The sequence below is a fragment of the Periplaneta americana genome, chromosome 9 (assembly GCF_040183065.1).
Source record: "Periplaneta americana isolate PAMFEO1 chromosome 9, P.americana_PAMFEO1_priV1, whole genome shotgun sequence".
Lineage (NCBI taxonomy): Eukaryota > Metazoa > Arthropoda > Insecta > Blattodea > Blattidae > Periplaneta > Periplaneta americana.
Genome location: NC_091125.1, coordinates 103323730 through 103341056, shown reverse-complemented (window position 1 = coordinate 103341056; position 17327 = coordinate 103323730). Strand labels below are relative to the sequence as shown.

The following is a 17327-nucleotide window of genomic DNA, read 5'->3' as shown; positions in this document are numbered from 1 at the left end:
CAGTCAGTCTTGCCCCGTTGAAAAACGTGATTGGATGCTGTTAATTATTATTCAGAATATTACGGCAAAATAATGGAGGTAATTGATCCATTACATAGCACAGACAGTTCCGCTGTTGCAGCTGTAAAATCATTGCCTTCTGAACAGCTATTGGAAGATATTCTGTTCATTGATTCTAATTTAAAAATCGTGTCCAAAAGCATCACCCTGTTAGAATCGTCTAAACTACAACTCTCAAAAGCCCTTAATTTAGTGGATAAAGTATCACAAATCGTTATCCAAAATATCACTAATTTCAGAAAAAGTGAAATGTAAGTTGAGAAACATTATTGCTAAAAATTCTGCCTATTCACAATTTCGTACTATAAATGATGTACTATCACGTCACGACAAGACGTGTGAAGTTGGTGTGCTAAAAAGTAGTGACTTCCCGTTCTTCAAATATGCACCTATTATATCGTGTGATGTTGAACGTACATTTTCCCAAAATAAAAACTGTTTAAGTGACCATCGGAGGAGGTTACTTTGCAGTCGCTCAAAATGTACGTAACTCTTCACTGCAATGCACATATTCAAGAATGATGTAAGTATATTACATTAAATTTTAAGAGTTAATATATTCACTACAAAATAATTGTGTATTTACATGTTTAGACATTTCCTACTTCAATGATCATTCATTATATTTCTTCAATGCAGGATAAAGGTTTTATTGTAACCGCAGTATACTGCTCAGTGTTTACATCAGAGGCATACTCGATCCGTTGCACGTCCCCTTCTCATACAGTCTATACCGCGAGCGTAGTAAACCTTACGATTCTCGTGGCAATTCCACGAAGTCTACTTTTCAGTCTTACAACTATGAGTCATTGCATTGCTGTCTACTGTCGGATTCACAATCGCTTATTCTGTATGACCTTACTTATTCTCATTACTTCAACCAGAACACTTTGTTTCTCTTCCAAGCTGCTTAAAACAGAAGAAGCAATGAAAAAATGTATCGCGTAGGTACCCTGGTACTGTAGCTGTCGTTGAGAAAGGACAGGGTTCCAACAATTAACTGGTAGCACGTTTACATCGTTAGAGTTTCCAAATTACTGTTGTGTAATATGATGACGTCTCAGACGCCACTTTGCTTGCGTTCAAACCCATTAGAGTGGTTCTGACGTCATTCTATGTAATTATTCGGCTATTTTCCAGTTTCTGTTATTGTGCTAAGGAATTTCTTAAGACATGTAAACTTATTTGCACCCTCGAACGGTCGTTATTCCTCTTCATTTTTCTTCTGTTTGCTGTTCCTCGTTCTTTTGTTCTCGTTGTTTCTCATCCTCTTGTTCTCGTTGTTGTTCCTCGTCCTTTTGTTCTCGTTGTTGTTCCTGGTCCTCTTGTTCTTGTTGTTCCTCGTCCTCTTGTTCTTGTTGTTCCTCGCCCTTTTGTTCTTGTTGTTCTTCGTCCTCTTGTTCTTGTTGTTGTTCCTCGTCCTTTTGTTCTCGTTGTTGTTCCTCGTCCTCTTGTTCTAGTTGTTGTTCCTCGTCCTTTTGTTCTCGTTGTTGTTCCTCGTCTTCTTGTTCTTGTTGTTGTTCCTCGTCCTCTTGTTCTCATTGTTGTTCCTCGTTCTCTTGTTTTTGATGTTGTTCCTCGTCCTCCTGTTCTCGTTGATGTTCCTCGTCCTTTTGTTCTCGTTATTGTTCCTCCTCTTGTTTTAGTTGTTTTTCCTCGTTATCTTGTTCTCGTTGTTGTTCCTCATCCTTTTGTTTTAGTTGTTTTTCCTCGTCCTCTTGTTCTCGTTGTTCCTCATCGTCTTGTTCTTGTTTCTCGTCCTCTTTTTCTCGTTGTTCCCCATCCTTTCGTTCTCGTTGTTCCTCCTTTTGTTTTAGCTCTTTTCCCTCGTTCTCTTGTTCTTGTTTTTCCTCGTTCTCTTGTTTTCGTTGTTTCTTTATTCCTCGTCCTCTTGTTGTCGTTGTTCCTCGTCCTCTTTTTTTTTTATTGCTTTTCCTCATCATCTGGTTCCCGTTGTTCCTCGCCATCTTGTTCTTTTTGTTATTTGTCGTCCTCTTGTTATCATAGTTATTGCCCGTCCTCTGGCTCTCGTAGTTATTCCTCTTCCTCTTATTAAAAAATATAATCCCTTTTCGTGCCTTCTGTTGAAGTCCTCAACTCCGAATTGTGAAAGTTTTTATGGATCTTCATATTCTTCTGTGAACCTTTTACATGCTTAAATAGGTGTTCAAATCATTTACTCGTTAAGCGATGGTATTGTGTTCTGGTGGAGAAGAGATGCATTGTTCATAGAGAAAGGGAATTCTTCAAGGAAATTGCACGAACATCGTATTTGTTTGTCTTAAATTTGTTCCGATTGCCGCTTTATTCTCTGCCTCATAATAAGAAATACAGTTTTACTTGAGTTGATGTTCAATGCGTAATTTTCACATGACAACGAGAATTTATGCAATAGGATTTGTAGCTTATTTTCAATGTCAGACAATTTCGTCTTGGAAAATCTTAAATAATTAATCTAGACTACTCATAATCCCACATTATTTCATTTTTAATGTTGCTCTGCTTAGTTACTCTCACTGCAGTTCACAGAAATCTCATGCTAATTGCTAGAATTGGACTCATATCTCCGCTTGTCATTCATCTATATTTTTCTGCCATAGAGACTAGTTGTCAGTGTCTTCATTTTCAATAACCTTGAGTATCAAGTAAGTATGTAGGCTTCTTATATAATGCCTATCCACTTCTCTTGCGTAATTCGGGTTCCGCATATTGCACACAGATGGCAGAACTGTGACCCATTTTTCAAGTTGCACATCACTTCGGCGGGCCATGCTATGCATGAAGTGTATCTGTGGACAGTTGTTTCGTGTACTAGGGTGAGTGTAGTGTATGTGTAAGTGTAGCGTAGAAATTGGTGAGGATGATGATGAAGATGAAGCGAGAAGGGAAACCCTGTGCCGTCACGTAACCTACCCTTGTCGAACAGCAGTTAGGGGGCCACCAGACTTAATGTCCTCATCACTATCAACCGTGACATGCTTCTCTTCATATATACTGCGAAGAGATATTGGTGCACAATGCAGTGATCAGAAGCTATGCATCGCCACCTTTCCTAGCCTCGAGGTAGAAACTTCGCACGAAAATAAGTTTACGTCTAGTGTTCTGTAATAATAAATTCTTCTTTCAACATTCGTCTTCATCCTGCTTTGAGTCTATGAATCTCGAAGATTGTAAGCAAGGTAACGTCTCAACATCGTTGAATAATTTCCAAAACAAAAGCTGACACATCATATTTAAATGTGTCTGATTAAACAAACAAACAAATAAGGTTTTATCTGCAGTGCGAAAAGCTTTCCATTGGTTAATAACATTTCATATATAACACTGAATTATCTATCAGTGCCTTTTCATTGGCCATATTGTATGTTCTCTCGAGCCTATGAGAATTCTGAAATAATGATTTTCATATATTTTGAATCAGACTATAGAACGCAGCTGGTTGTTAGACAGGAAGTCTACAGTATGTTCTGAAGTACGTACTTATGATAAATCACGGTATTTTTGTCGCATGATGTCTGATGTCTACCAATTATGATAGAATTACATAATGAATTGGACGACACACCTTCATAGCTACGTCTTTTTCAAAGGGGGTTTCCAGTTGTGTGATGCGTTCCTATCTAAAGAAGTATCATTAACCTGACTTTACTGCATACTTATTACCTCCATCGACGACTCAGACAAGATGACGTCTGGAGAAAATCAATTTAGCTTAATCCCGGACGCGAGAAAAAACTGTCTCGGTGGCCTTGTTCACGTGACAGCGATGAGCCAAGTGCTCTCCCAACCGTGTTGCTTTCGTCAGATAATAAGTCCTACACAAAGGAATAATACAGTTCTCCTTCGTTTGCTCCTTTCCGCCAAATTTTCCTTCTCCTTTACAATTTCTCCTTTCATTTTCCAACTTATCTTCCCCTTTCTTTCCTCCCTTCTTCTTTCCTTCCCCCTCCACCTCTTACCTTCTGCTTTCCAACTTCTCCTCTTTCTTCTTTCCAACTTTTCCTCCCCTTACTCTCTTCCAATTCTAACTTCTCTTATTTTTCTCCTAACTTCTTCTTCTCTTACTTTCCTCCTTCCTACTTATTCTTTTCCTTTGAACTTCTTCTCTTCTTTTCTTCATTTTAACTTTTCATGCTCTTTCTTTCTTCATTCCAACTTCTCATCTTTCTTTTTTTCTTTCAATTCCTTCTCCCCCTCCTTCCAACTTCTTTTGCTTCTTTCTTCCTTCCATCCTCTCCTCCTCTTTCTTCCTTCCAACTTCTCTACCTCTTACTTCCTTCCTACTTCTTCATCTCCACCTTTCTTCCTTCCAACTTCTTCTTTTCCTTTCAACTTCTTCCTTTCTTCTTTTTAACTTCTCATGCTCGTCCTTTCATCATCCCAACTTCTTCTCTTCTTTCTTTCTTTCTTTCTTCTTTCTTTCTTTCTTTCTTTCTTTCAATTTCTTCTCTCCTTCCTTCCAACTTCTTCTACTTCTTTCTTCCTTCCTTCCAACCTTTCCGCCTCTTATTTCCTTCCTTCCAACTTCTCCGCCTCTACTTTCCTTCCTTCCTTCTTTCCATTCTCCGCCTCTTACTTTCTTCCTTCCTTCATTCTAACTTCTCCGCCTCTACTTTCCTTCCAACTTCTCTGCCTCTTTCTTCCTTTTAACTTCTCATGCTCGTCTTTTCTTCATTCCAACTTTTTCTTTCTTTCTTTCTTTCTTTCTTTCTTTCTTTCTTTCTTTCTTTCTTTCTTTCTTCCAATTTCTTCTATTTCTTTCTTCCTTTCAACCTTTCTGCTTCTTATTTCCTTCCTTCCAACTTGTCCGCCTCTTCCTTCCTTCCTTCCTTCCTTCCAACTCCTCTGCCTCTTACTTTCTTCCTTTTAATTAATCTCCTTTAAGCCAAGCAACAACACGGTTCGAACAACTGAACCACATCGTCGTTGTAATTAGTCACTGAAGATGGAGAAGCATCTCCGAAACATGTCTAACATCTTCAATAATTGTGTTCATACATCTGAAACATATCACCTTTAATGTATTTTTTCCACAGATATGTTAATTCTACTCTGCGTCTCTCTCTCTCTCTCTCTCTCTCTCTCTCTCTCTCTCTCTCTCTCTCTCTCTCTCTCTCTCTCTCTCTCGGCCCGGTCGTAGCTCTGTCAGTCGGCACATTAAGAAGCCGTGTTCGATCCCTTCAGATTCGCTTAAACAGCGTTCTTAAAGCGCAGAGCGCACGTGAAAGTAAGAAAGAGAAAGTCCTAGAACTTGACCTGTCTATTCCGGTACACTGTTTTGTTTACTTTATCGTGGTATTTCCCAGCGCTGTCGCATTTCTACAAAACAGAAGCGCACGCTTCAGTTCTTCATCAGTTGGCTCAGAGAATAAAATGCATATTTGTGATGAAGAGCTGTCGTCTTCGTCCCCTGAGAATTTTAATTTTTCTTTTGGTTCATTTTAAGTCCAATTTTTATGCAGTAATCAACAGTATTGACCTAATAGCAGAATAGCATAATAGTGATATACTGTAGCTAAGCGCGCGTTACTATACAATTCAAGAAGCCTACTTTGAAACTTTGTAGTTACCGGTGGCTTACTAGCAATGTAATTGGTGTATGATAATGTGAACCTGAAAAAAATAGCATTTGTAATTCTTCTCTTAATAGCCTATAGGTGCTGCTCTCGCAAAAATCATTCACAAAAAATGTGACCAATTAACACACACAATTCAAAGAATAATGGAAAAAATGAAGAAAAAAAGGAAAAGCAAAGAAAGACGAAAAACAGGTTAAGAAAGAAAGAAAGAAAGAAGGACTGAACTCAAGACAAGCAGACAGACAGAAGAACAACGAAAGAAAGAAGTAAAAGCAGGCAGACAGAAAGACAAACAGAAAGAGTTAAAGGCAGATAGAAAAGCAAACTAAAAGAAATGAAGATAGAAATAAAAAACAGGCAAAAAGAAAGAAACGAAGAAAGCAAGATCGGAAGGATGAAATGAAGATGGGCAGACAGAATGACAAAGGAACGAAATGAAGACACGAAAAGATTTTTGCAGTTAAAAGTGATATGAAATGAAGACATTTTACTGTACATACATCAGTAGTTTCATTCCGATATATTATCATTTTGTAGGTTCATACAAAGATTCTGATATACAGTACTTTTCTCGTAGAGATCATACCGGAATATACTTCTTGTCTTTGTTGAAGTAGATAAAAATTGTGTTTTGAATATTACATGACGTTGTCGGCTTTGGATATAATCCTGCATTTTATCTAAACTGTTTACTTAATATTTATCATGTCGCAAAGTGAATGTATATAACCGCCTATGACTCATACAGATGCGTTCATTTTTACGATTTCATCTCCTGTAAATTAACATGTTTTTCGTGTATGCTGATTAAAGCGTCACTAAAACTGTAAAGGTGTAAAGTGAATTCCCTCCTGTTCAAACTGTGATCGCGTGGGTGGGTGGACTGACTAAGCGGATCTCACACGCTTCTATAACTTCCGCACACACACACGTAAACAGTTGTGTAATAGGAGTGTTTTTATAGTAGTAGTAGCGACAGCGGTGGCAGTTGTAGTTGTAGCAGCAGAAGTAGTTGTAGTTGCTGTAGATGTAGCAGCAAAAGTCGTTGTATTAGCAGTAGTAATAGCAATAGTATTATTATTATTATTATTATTGTTATTATTATTAATTAATATTCATATATATTGATAACCATCGGCCATTATACAGATTAATATTATCTTAATCAGAGATCATGTGAACGACAAGAGCGAAGAAAATTGAATTTTTCTTTTTCGTCGCTTCTATCATGTATCTTCTCTTTTATCGTTGCTCCAATATGCACACCTCAATGACAATGCATGCTTCAATTCTCTCTGATATAGCATTGCTGCTTCTTTTATCGTTTATCGTCGCTCCAACGTGTACGTATCCTAAGTAATAAAAGAGTCACGAAGAATATACTCTGCCGAATCTTGAAGTGAAGCGCCATTATGACGTATTAATTATTACTAAAATAGTTTATTTCGTTTATATAATTTCTGGTAAATCAATTTGTAGATACTGAAAAACCTCTGCCCACAGCATGAACAGATAGACGGCACATCTAAGAACATTTCCAGATTTTATAGATACATCACGCTCAGTGTGGGTACAGTTGTTTTAAAATTATAAAACACAAATGTTACGGGTTATTTCAGCATTTATACAGCGTGTCCGTAAAGTCGTGGTGGGAATTTTAATGATTATATAATTGTAATGAAATAAATAAATTAAAGAACAGCTCTCCAAGCTTTTACCCTACCATGGTTGCCATGATTATTTAGGCCTGCTGATTATTATTGTTACAGTCAGCAAGATGGAAGTAAGAAGGAAAGTGTTGTGCGTTTTATGGTTTGCAAAATTTGAATCATATACTCTTGTCACACGTCGTGTATTTAATGAGGATCCGCAACATGAAAACCACATTTCCATTGAAATAACCAGTTGAAAGAAACGACAAGCCTACTGACTAAAATCTGTTCAACTTACTGACGAAATAAAAATTGTCTATAGTAATTTTACAAGAGGTCTGAGATTTGCCGATAAATCCACGAGCGAAGCGAGTGACATTTTTTAGGACTACTTCATGAATAAGATAAAAATGTAGGCTAAATAATATATCTCTAAAATTCGCACACAAAATGTTAATAATTGTATATTTATGAATACTTAACCTATTCAGACGTTGTGAAGTCGAAATAGATGAATAACAATTACTGCAATAAAGAAATTGAATGTTATTCAGTAATGCCAATTGAGAAAAGCAAAATACAGATTTAAAAATGTTAATTACATATATTGCGCTTTTATCTTTTTATTACAACAGAAATATGTTTTCATTATCTGCTAAAATCATAATTTAATTTAATAATTTATAGTATAATTATAAATAATCTGATTAATACATTAATTAAATGAACAATTGTTATGAAGGAGTGTCATTTTCTTTAGCTACAATGACATGTGACTAGACTGTGACTATAAATTAAGATTTCATAATAGTATTAAGTTTTTTGACTTGTTCCATATTCTAGCTGTAAGCATGTATGAATACCATGGAATGTTAATAAATACAATACAATACAATACAATACAATACAATACATGGCATTAGAAGATGAAGATGTAGATGTGGAAATAGGATTTCGCACTTTATTAAGTACAATGGATTCATGCACATCGATTTACGTGGAAATAGTTGGCGACACTGACTAAACAAAAGAACGACCATGAGATAAATTGATAGTGGTAAATCGAGCTGCAGAAATTATCGCGGTGTATGACTGTGATTGGTTGGAATTCAAAATTTCATTGCACTTCATTGGCCGAAAATGGAATGACGTTATATAAACGAAATAGTCCACCTAATTCTGACATTCCTACTACGTATACATGTTCCTACTGTACTTCCTGGGAAAGAGATTTCATAGTCATTTACAGGAAAGTTTTGCCTTTACTGTATGTCAGTGGTTTCTCAACTGCAGGTCCTGAGAGATATCGAAGGACAAGCGGCTGTATGAATACACCGATTTACACAGCCATTCTTGTCTCTGAATAATCTTTACGTTAGATAAAGAAAGAAAAATTCTCACGGCACTTGTCTTTGTACAGTACTTTACGTATGCTCAACAAGAGTTGAGGTTTGATATCGCTGAACAGCTGACTATTGCTTTGCGCTGGTGGTCTGTGACCTTGGTAACTGCGACCACGTTGCTAGAATAGGCTTCTTTATCATCAACGTGCTTTCTGCATTATTATTAATCTTAGTAATAGATCATTGATGAAGTAATTCTTTCATACACAAATGTTACGAGTATGTGTTACTGTTATTGCTGACCTCTCCATTTCTTTGCTGTTGATTGTTACACATAGGGTGACCAGACGTTCCTCTTTTCTCCGGACATGTCCTGTTTAGGCCTTTGTCCGCGGTCCGGGCGGATTTTTAAAAAATCAAGAAATATCCCCCTTTTCGTAACTTGTATGCCTGATATTTTGAAATCATCTGATTTGACGTCTTTCTCAAGCAATTTGTTTGTAGGTGGCAGCAGCATCGACAGAACGATCATAACTCTCTTTGCTCCTATTTATTATGGTCGTTGTTTTCATTAACTGTAAAATCATTTTATATTATTAAGTTTTATCATAAGTATGCTTTAATAAAATAGGTATTGACACAATTTTAAGTATAATATAGGCCTTCGGCCGGTTCTCGCCGGTTTCGGACGAACCGGTTGTTAAATTATTTCTAGGTTCGGCGATCTTTTCAGTTTGTAATATTTGCAAGTACCATGGACATATACCATGTATGTTTAACATAGGTACACATGAGAGAACTGGTTGTTAAACTTTTTGAATGTCACCACTGGGCCTAAGCCTGAATTTAAATAGATATTATCTGTCCTCTTTAATAAATTATACTTCCCTTGACTTTCATATGTAGGTAACTGTAAAATCATTATTATTATATTTTTCATAATAATTTCATAATAAAATAGATATTAATATACATTTAAGTATGATATAAGCCTAAATCTCTACTGTAAATATTTTGTAGTAAAATAGATATTAACATAATTTAAAGTATAATTAGCCTAAATCTAAATGTATGCATGATTCTAACAAAACTTAATTTTAGGACCCATGTTAGACTTTTTTCTTCTTTGATGACTACTCCCTTCTTCTTCTTTGGTTCTACAGCGGGTTCCAGCCTTGACCGCCCCAACGATGCTTTTCCATGTCCTTCGATCTAACACCTTTGTTTTCCATCCTCTAACACCTGCTGCTATTATATCCTTCTCCACTTCATCCAGCCATCTTAGCTGAGGTCTCCCTACTTTTCTGGTGCCAAAAGGTATAGTGAGAGTAAATTTCTTGCAAGGATCATTTTCATCCTTCCTACAGATATGGCCCAGTCACCTGACTCTCCTAGATTTAATTTCTCTGCAAACATCTGGTTCTTTAAAAAGTTGGTATAATTCATAGTTATATCTTTTCCTCCAACTGCCCTAATCATTTACTGGTCCGTATATCGTCCTCAGAACCTTCCTCTCAAATATACTCAGGCTACAATTGTCGGCACTGCCAACTGCCCAGGTTTCAGATCCATAAAGCAGGACTGGTCTTATTAATGTTTTATATAATTTGCATTTAGTGCTGAGGCTGATATGTGATCTTAACTGTTTTTGAAGTCCATGATAGCATCTATTTGCTGTGAGGAGTGTATGTTGGATTTCTGGACTCACATTATTATCTGAGGTAACTAGTGAACTTAAATTCGGTGACTTTTTCAAACTTGTATCCTCCTACTTCAAGATACTCCATTTCTGAGGGATTTACTGATACCTCCATATACTTGGTTTTACCCTCATTTACTTTGAGGCCCATTTGCTGTGCTGCAGCATTTAGATTGATGAATACATCTTTGATGGCTCTTTCTGATCTCCGAACAATGTCAATATCATCAGCATAAGGCAATATTTGCACAGATTTGTGGAATATTGTACCCCGATGACTACTCCCACCTCTTAAAATATTGAATGCTTTTTCTTTTTACAAAATTTTTATATTGACAGTTTCCGAAGCCATTAAACTGAATTTTAAAACTAACTTGAAATTTTGACTGTTGGAGGTCAGTAGGCTCATTTTTACATGTTGTCTCATTCAGGTTCAGTAATAGACAACTCAGTTACATAAATACTGTCGTAACTAACTTGGAAGTTTAATTAAATTGGAACTGGTTTCGGAACCTACGAAAATTATTATTAAATCTTACACTGAAGATATTGTGAATTGTAGTGAGCATCCTGTCAAACATTCAGGGCTGAAATTTTACTCTGTGTTTTCATGAATACGATTTTATAGGATTTTGTAAATATGGAAACTAGTACGAGTTTTTAATTTTCCTTCTGAAAAAAAGAAAGCTGCACTTGATAACCAACTAATAAGTTTGTTTTTACCTTTTACTCGAATTTGGCCATCTTGCGTTATTTCAGTTGTATCGACTAATAAAGTAACTTTTAGTCGATGTTTCGTTTGCAGACGTTCCTGGAAATTTTTTACCAAAATGTGGAGAAATTAGTGTCTTCCGTGAAAGTTTTGTGAGATTATAGGTGTCGGCAACATTGCTTCCTTCTAGCCTTTACATTATCCTCTTTACTCTGCTACATATCTCTTCAGTTACTTTTCTTGTTCTAACTCTAACTCTTATTTAGTTCTATTTCTTAACATTCCTGGCTTTTTCCGTTTTCCTGTCTTCCTCCTTCTAGCTGTTACAATTATCTCAACATTCCAGTGTGTACAGAGCTTAAGGATCGATTAAACAGGAGTAGTGGGTGTAATGAGGTCACGGCCACCTGCAAGCTGTCAGGTCCAAGGTCTAGTGTTAGTGGTGAACAAAAGCAAGATTGTCCGTGGCCGTGAAAAGCATTCCGCAAAGAAAGAGATTGCGGAACATCCCAAGGAACACGTGCCGTTGTATAGCCTGCTGCAAATTTCTAATCTTCAAATTTCCATCGAAACGCTTGGTTCACACTACCTTTTATAACAGCATGTCCATGTATGAATTAAATTTGGTTAATGGAATTCTTAGAAACTGACGCTAATGTATTTCTCATAAATAGTAAAATCTCCAAAAATAAATTATCCGTGGCCTTATATTAAGTACAGAAGTGGAAAAAAAACCGGACCGACCCTCGTAGCTGATTTCAGAGCCTTGTTCACTCCAGAGCACGATAGACTGGTAACTAAGACTTTCGTGGTTCGAATCCTGCCTGGGAAGAAAACGTTTTTTTGTTCCTTATTCAAATTTATTCCCAATATTATTCGATTGCTGGTAAAATTCATGTTCTGGGAATAATAAGTTAATTAAGTAGTAAAATATCGCTGCAATTATTTTTTTTATTTCAGTAATAATGTGAAACTGGATAAAACTTTGCTTGTCCTGCATCATTACTGCAAGCAAAGGTTTTCAACAACGATACTATTTGTTTTCTTAAAAATAAAAAAGGTGGTGTCTTGTTTTTATATTGTGCTTATTATGTCTTGATATAATAACGGGTTATAAACGTTTTGTCCTAACAGATATTGCAATACCATGGATTCAAATTTTGATAACAAATATCCAAAACATTCTCAATTCTTATAAAATTATCGAAAATGTTAAAAATGTCTGTAATATTTGAGCAGAAAATAATTTATTCCTCTGTACATATAAAAACGAATTGACAACAAAAACATCGTATCACAACATCATTTACAGATTCGGAGATTATTAAGGAGTGCCTTCTAGCTGCATGCTGTATGTGATAGTAGTAATAATAATAATAATAATAATAATAATAATAATAATAATAATAATAACAAATAATAGGCCAAATAATTTAATATCGGTAATTAAAAATCCGCGCATGTTGTCAAGCTTCAATGCTGTGAAATGCATTGTGACTTGGCAAATTACTATTTCTCACTTTTGGCTTTCCTCTAATTTCTAGTGAGTATCACTGGTATATAGGATGCTGAAAAACTATGCAGGGTAAGAGTGAAATACTGTGGATCTGCAGATTGAAAGAGTTGATAGAGTACACTTAAATGAATAGAAAACCTTTGGTACATTTTGTGATTAACTGCGCTGTTAATTACAAAATTCAGTTGGAAGTTCCAGCATTCTGGCAACGTCGCCGCTAATATACCCGTATTTCTTCTCGTAATACAGATGTAAGAGGTAAACGAACTCGTGTTTGTCTCTCTAGGTGAACTACTTCCCACCTCCCTCTCTGGCTACAATGTTTCAAGCTGGTCGCATCATTCATTGGCTTAAAATTAGTGGTTTTTAAATTATATTTACGCGAAAACCGCCCACGTTATTGAAATACATACGTCAGAGTGATAAATGATTCTTTATTAGATTTCCTATCGATATGGACAAAAATCACGATTCTACTCGCAGTAGTTACCGAATAAGAAGGTGCTAAACATTTGGGAAAAAAAAAAACATTTTTTCTAAGGAAACTATTAACTTTCCACCATATGGTATTACACTTTTTTTGTTACATACAACATGAGCTATTCGCTCTGAAATTCTGCAGGGTTATTTCACTTCCAACCTGTACACAGAAACTTTCAGAGTACAAAGAGGATACCAAACTAAGTATTTTTTTTAAGAATGGGAACGAAGTATCCCAGGATGCTTAATTAAGCCGCTACATATACTAACATGCTTCAAGTTTAAAGCTGCAATTGTGTGTTTGTGACTTATCAGGTGGCAAGAAAACTCCGGTACTTTACCATTGCATGTCAGAGATCATATGAATGCAACATTTGACGACATGTGAATCGGACGTGGTGGACTAACGGAATGGCCTCCACGCACATCTAATTTGACATCGTTCAATTTTTTTTCTTTGGGGTGCAGTGAAGAACATAGTTTACAACATACCAGTCGACGATAAAGAAACATTAATGCAACGCTTTACGACAGAAATCATTGAAACTCCTGGAATCTTTGAGAGAACACGACAATCTTTGTTGCGCAGATGTCATGCTTGCCGAAATGTTATTGGAGCTTAATATTATATTAAGTAAAGCGTGTCATAGGTTACATTATATTCATGTTGACATTTGACTCAATCATGTTAACGTATTAATAATGTATCTGCGACACCTCGTTCTTCTTCTTGAAATACTTAGTTTGGTATCCTCTTTGTCCTCTGAAAGTTTCTATATTCAGTTTTTCGGCACTCTCTATGGCTAGTAGTGAAGAAGAACAAATGTGTTCATAGCCCTGAGATGTATTTCGCAAAGCAAGGGAATTCGGAACACGCCAAGAACACGTGTCCTTGTATAACCAAGCATCGGCTCTTATTAACATTTCCATTGAGATGCGTTGGTTCACACGATCTTTCATGGCACTGTCTCCATATACGAATTAACAAATATTAGTTGATGAAATTCTGAGAAACTGAAGCCAATATATTTACCATAAAATATAGCCCAATCTTCAGAAGTGAAATATTTCCGACACTATATTATGAAGCAGTGGCGTATACTGGTTTAAGGGTCTGGGCTACCACTGACCCTATTATTACACAAAATATATTTTTAAAACCCTATAATAAAATTCCTTACCTATTTATATGTGAATTCCAGACGTCTTGATTGGGACGAAAATACTTTGATGACTTCGTCATTAAAATTACAGTTGGGCCGCTTGCGAAGTTTCTGTAGAAATGACTTTTCAATTGACATCAGTGCCAAGCCGAATAAACGTTCTTGTGTATGAGTTGATCTACAGTAGGATTTTATTCTCTTCAACGCAGAAAATGTTCTTTCTACCGATGCTGACGTAGCTGGTATTGTCATAATTAATGTTGCCAATTTAAGGACTTCAGGAATAACTTGGTTCAGCTGGTTTTCATATATGGCAGATAATATTTCATGGATAGGTTTGTTCGAAAAATCAAAGACTTCTGCTGAATATATTACACTTAATTCATTTTTCAAACGTACTTGATCAAAGTGACTGTTATAGGACTGAAATAATTTGTTTAGTGCCTCATTCGAGAAGTTTTCTCTATAAGCAGAAAATTTTTGAGAATCTAGAAGATGTGTGAACTGAAGCTTTCCATAATCAGAAAATCTGTCAGTAATTTCCATGTGCATACGATCTAGTATGCTGTAGTACAGCTGCCTGTATTTCAATTCATCATCTCCTTTTCTTCGCTTTAATGGTGGTTCCATTGTATTGTCTGAAGAATTTTCATTTTCCATATTACTCCATATGGACGGAAACCCACTACGTCTGGACTCGAATATAGTATGTTTTAACTTTGATACCTCTTGCAAGCAGTATTCTATGTCTAGACTTTTTGTCTGAAGAATATTGTAGAGCACATCTGTATGTGCGAACACTCTAGCATAGACTTCAGGAAGAAATATATTCTGAAACTGTGTGAAAAAATACAAATATCCTTGAGCCTGCACAATTACATCATCATCATCCCAGTTTTCTTCAGAGTCATTACAAATGATATTTTCAAAGAAAGCAGTCAGTTGTTCTCTGTATTCCTTTACTGTATTTACAAGCCGAGATGTAAAATTCCATCTAGTTGGTGCTACTTTTGAGAGTTTCTTTTTCATAAATTCCCTGAGTTTTTCTGATCTTTTAGGAGATGATGAGAAAACAGCAGCTAAACCCGACAGTGTTTTGAAAAAAAATGCGGCATTCTGGAATGGATAAAGTAGTTTGTTGCAAAACTAAATTGAGAACATGGCTGTAACAATGGACAAATAGTGCTTGAGGATACTTTTCTTGAACTTTTGTTTTTAAGCCATTAATATTTCCCGCCATAACTAAAGCACCATCGTATGTCTGTGCAATTAACTTATTGCCGACATTGTATTCTGCTATAACACCTTCCACATGCTGAAACAAAGCAGCAGCAGTTTTGCCCGAACTGACATTTGTGAATCCTATAAACCGTTCTTGAACATTGGCAGTACTGTCGACGTATCTTAAAACAGTGGACAATTGACTCTGATTAGAGCAGTCACTTGTTTCATCAACAACAATAGCCGCAAAAGGTGCTTCTTCTATTTCATATTTTATGTTCTTTATCATAACCTCACTTATAGCAAATATTAAGTCATTCTGAATTGCGGGAGAAGTACCACGGAATACTGTTGAACTCTCAAGATGATTGGCCAGTAAATGGTCAAATTCACTTAAGGAACTTAAATATTCAATATAATTTCCTCTATTGTCTGATTCCACACTCTCATTATGATCCCGAAAAGCCAATTCTTGTTTTCCTAGAAAGCAGACTGCGTTAATAAGACGCAGTAAAATCTCCCGATTTTTTTTCACAAGAGCATTGTGTTGGTTGATGTGTAGAACTTTTTGCTTATCTAGCTGTAAATCAATTCTTGTCTTCGCAAAGTTTGCAAAGTTCATGCTACTATAAATATGAGCTTTTGATTTGTCGTGTTTTAGGACTGCCGTTCGAAGGGAGTTCATATTAGAAAACCCCTCTTTTGACCACACATTAGTTTCGCGGCTAAATAACAAACATGGCCAGCAAAATAGTTTAGACAGTTTAGAACTACCACACAACCAATTCCACTTACCATATGATGTTGAAGTGAAATGGCGTGTGTACTCACGCTGATTTTCTTTTACGTCCATGGACAAATTTAACTCAGGAGTTGGTCTTTCCATTTTCACAATTTCAACTTTCTCGTTGTATGTACGACGGTTAAAAGGCACTTTTAATAAACCTTCTATTACACAGTCATTTTCAACACAAACCTCTCCAGAAACTTGTTCTGCCATATTTTTCACAATATCACTTAATTGGGAAATTAAAAACTTAATAATTCACAATTAATATAACTCTTAGACACTCGAACAAATCACAAATTTAAAATACTGCACTGCAAGAACACAATCACATTAATGAGCTAGCGTACTAAGCATATTGTTGCTTCGCGCCTTCCAAGAAACTGATCACGAGAGCGGCAACTCACCCACCTACAGTGCATGATAGAAACTGAAGGGAGCGGGGGGACGGGGAGTTGTGCGACGTGAGCGGAACGGTCACAGGCTACCCTTCGTAGCAGCGGTTTCTCCAGCGATGCCGCCTTGACAACTTGTTTCTTTTCGAGAGCAGAGAGCGCATATAAATCTAACAATTACTTTAATTTTAATTACTGTGGTAAAACTAATACGGTAATATAAAATTATTACATTATGTCATATTATAAACTTTTTCTTTTGTAATTTCCTTGGGCTACCGCCGGTAGCTCCGGTAGTCCGCAAAATACGCCCCTGTTATGAAGGCATACCGAGTAATTGCCAGGAGATAAGTGAATGTAACTAAATGTAGCCTATGAGTATATATCTGTTAAAAATGATTGGTATAAAACAAAATTAAAAATATTGTAGATCTGTCGGTTTGGAAGAATTCGGGTTACTTACTGTTTGCTTTTCGGTAAGAACATAATTTCGAAGCACACATAGGCCTACCTACGTAAATATTATTGACTATTTCGTTTATATGACGTCTTACCATTTTCGGCCAATGAAGTGTAATCAAATTTTGAATTCAATCCAGTCACAGTCATACATCGCCATAATTTCTGCAGCTCGATTTATCACTGTCAATTTATCGCGTGGTCGTTCTTTTGTTTAGTCAGTGTCGCCAAGTGTTTCCACGTAAATCGATGAGCATGAAT

The 17327-nt window shown here is 36.2% G+C and overlaps 2 protein-coding genes across 4 annotated transcripts in view; one reads left to right on the top strand and one right to left on the bottom strand.

Annotated features, from left to right (window-relative positions):
- Nucleotides 1–17327, top strand: part of LOC138706330 (protein spaetzle-like) — a 137556-nt gene that overhangs the window by 49836 nt on the left and 70393 nt on the right. The gene's annotated exons all lie outside the window — the stretch shown is intronic.
- Nucleotides 1046–17327, bottom strand: part of LOC138705713 (serum response factor homolog A-like) — a 31814-nt gene continuing 15532 nt past the window's right edge. Inside the window, exon 2 of the mRNA XM_069834284.1 lies at nt 1046–1597. Within this exon, the coding sequence (XP_069690385.1) occupies nt 1275–1597 (323 nt within the window). The 3' untranslated portion in view covers nt 1046–1274. The remainder of the gene's footprint in view (nt 1598–17327) is intronic.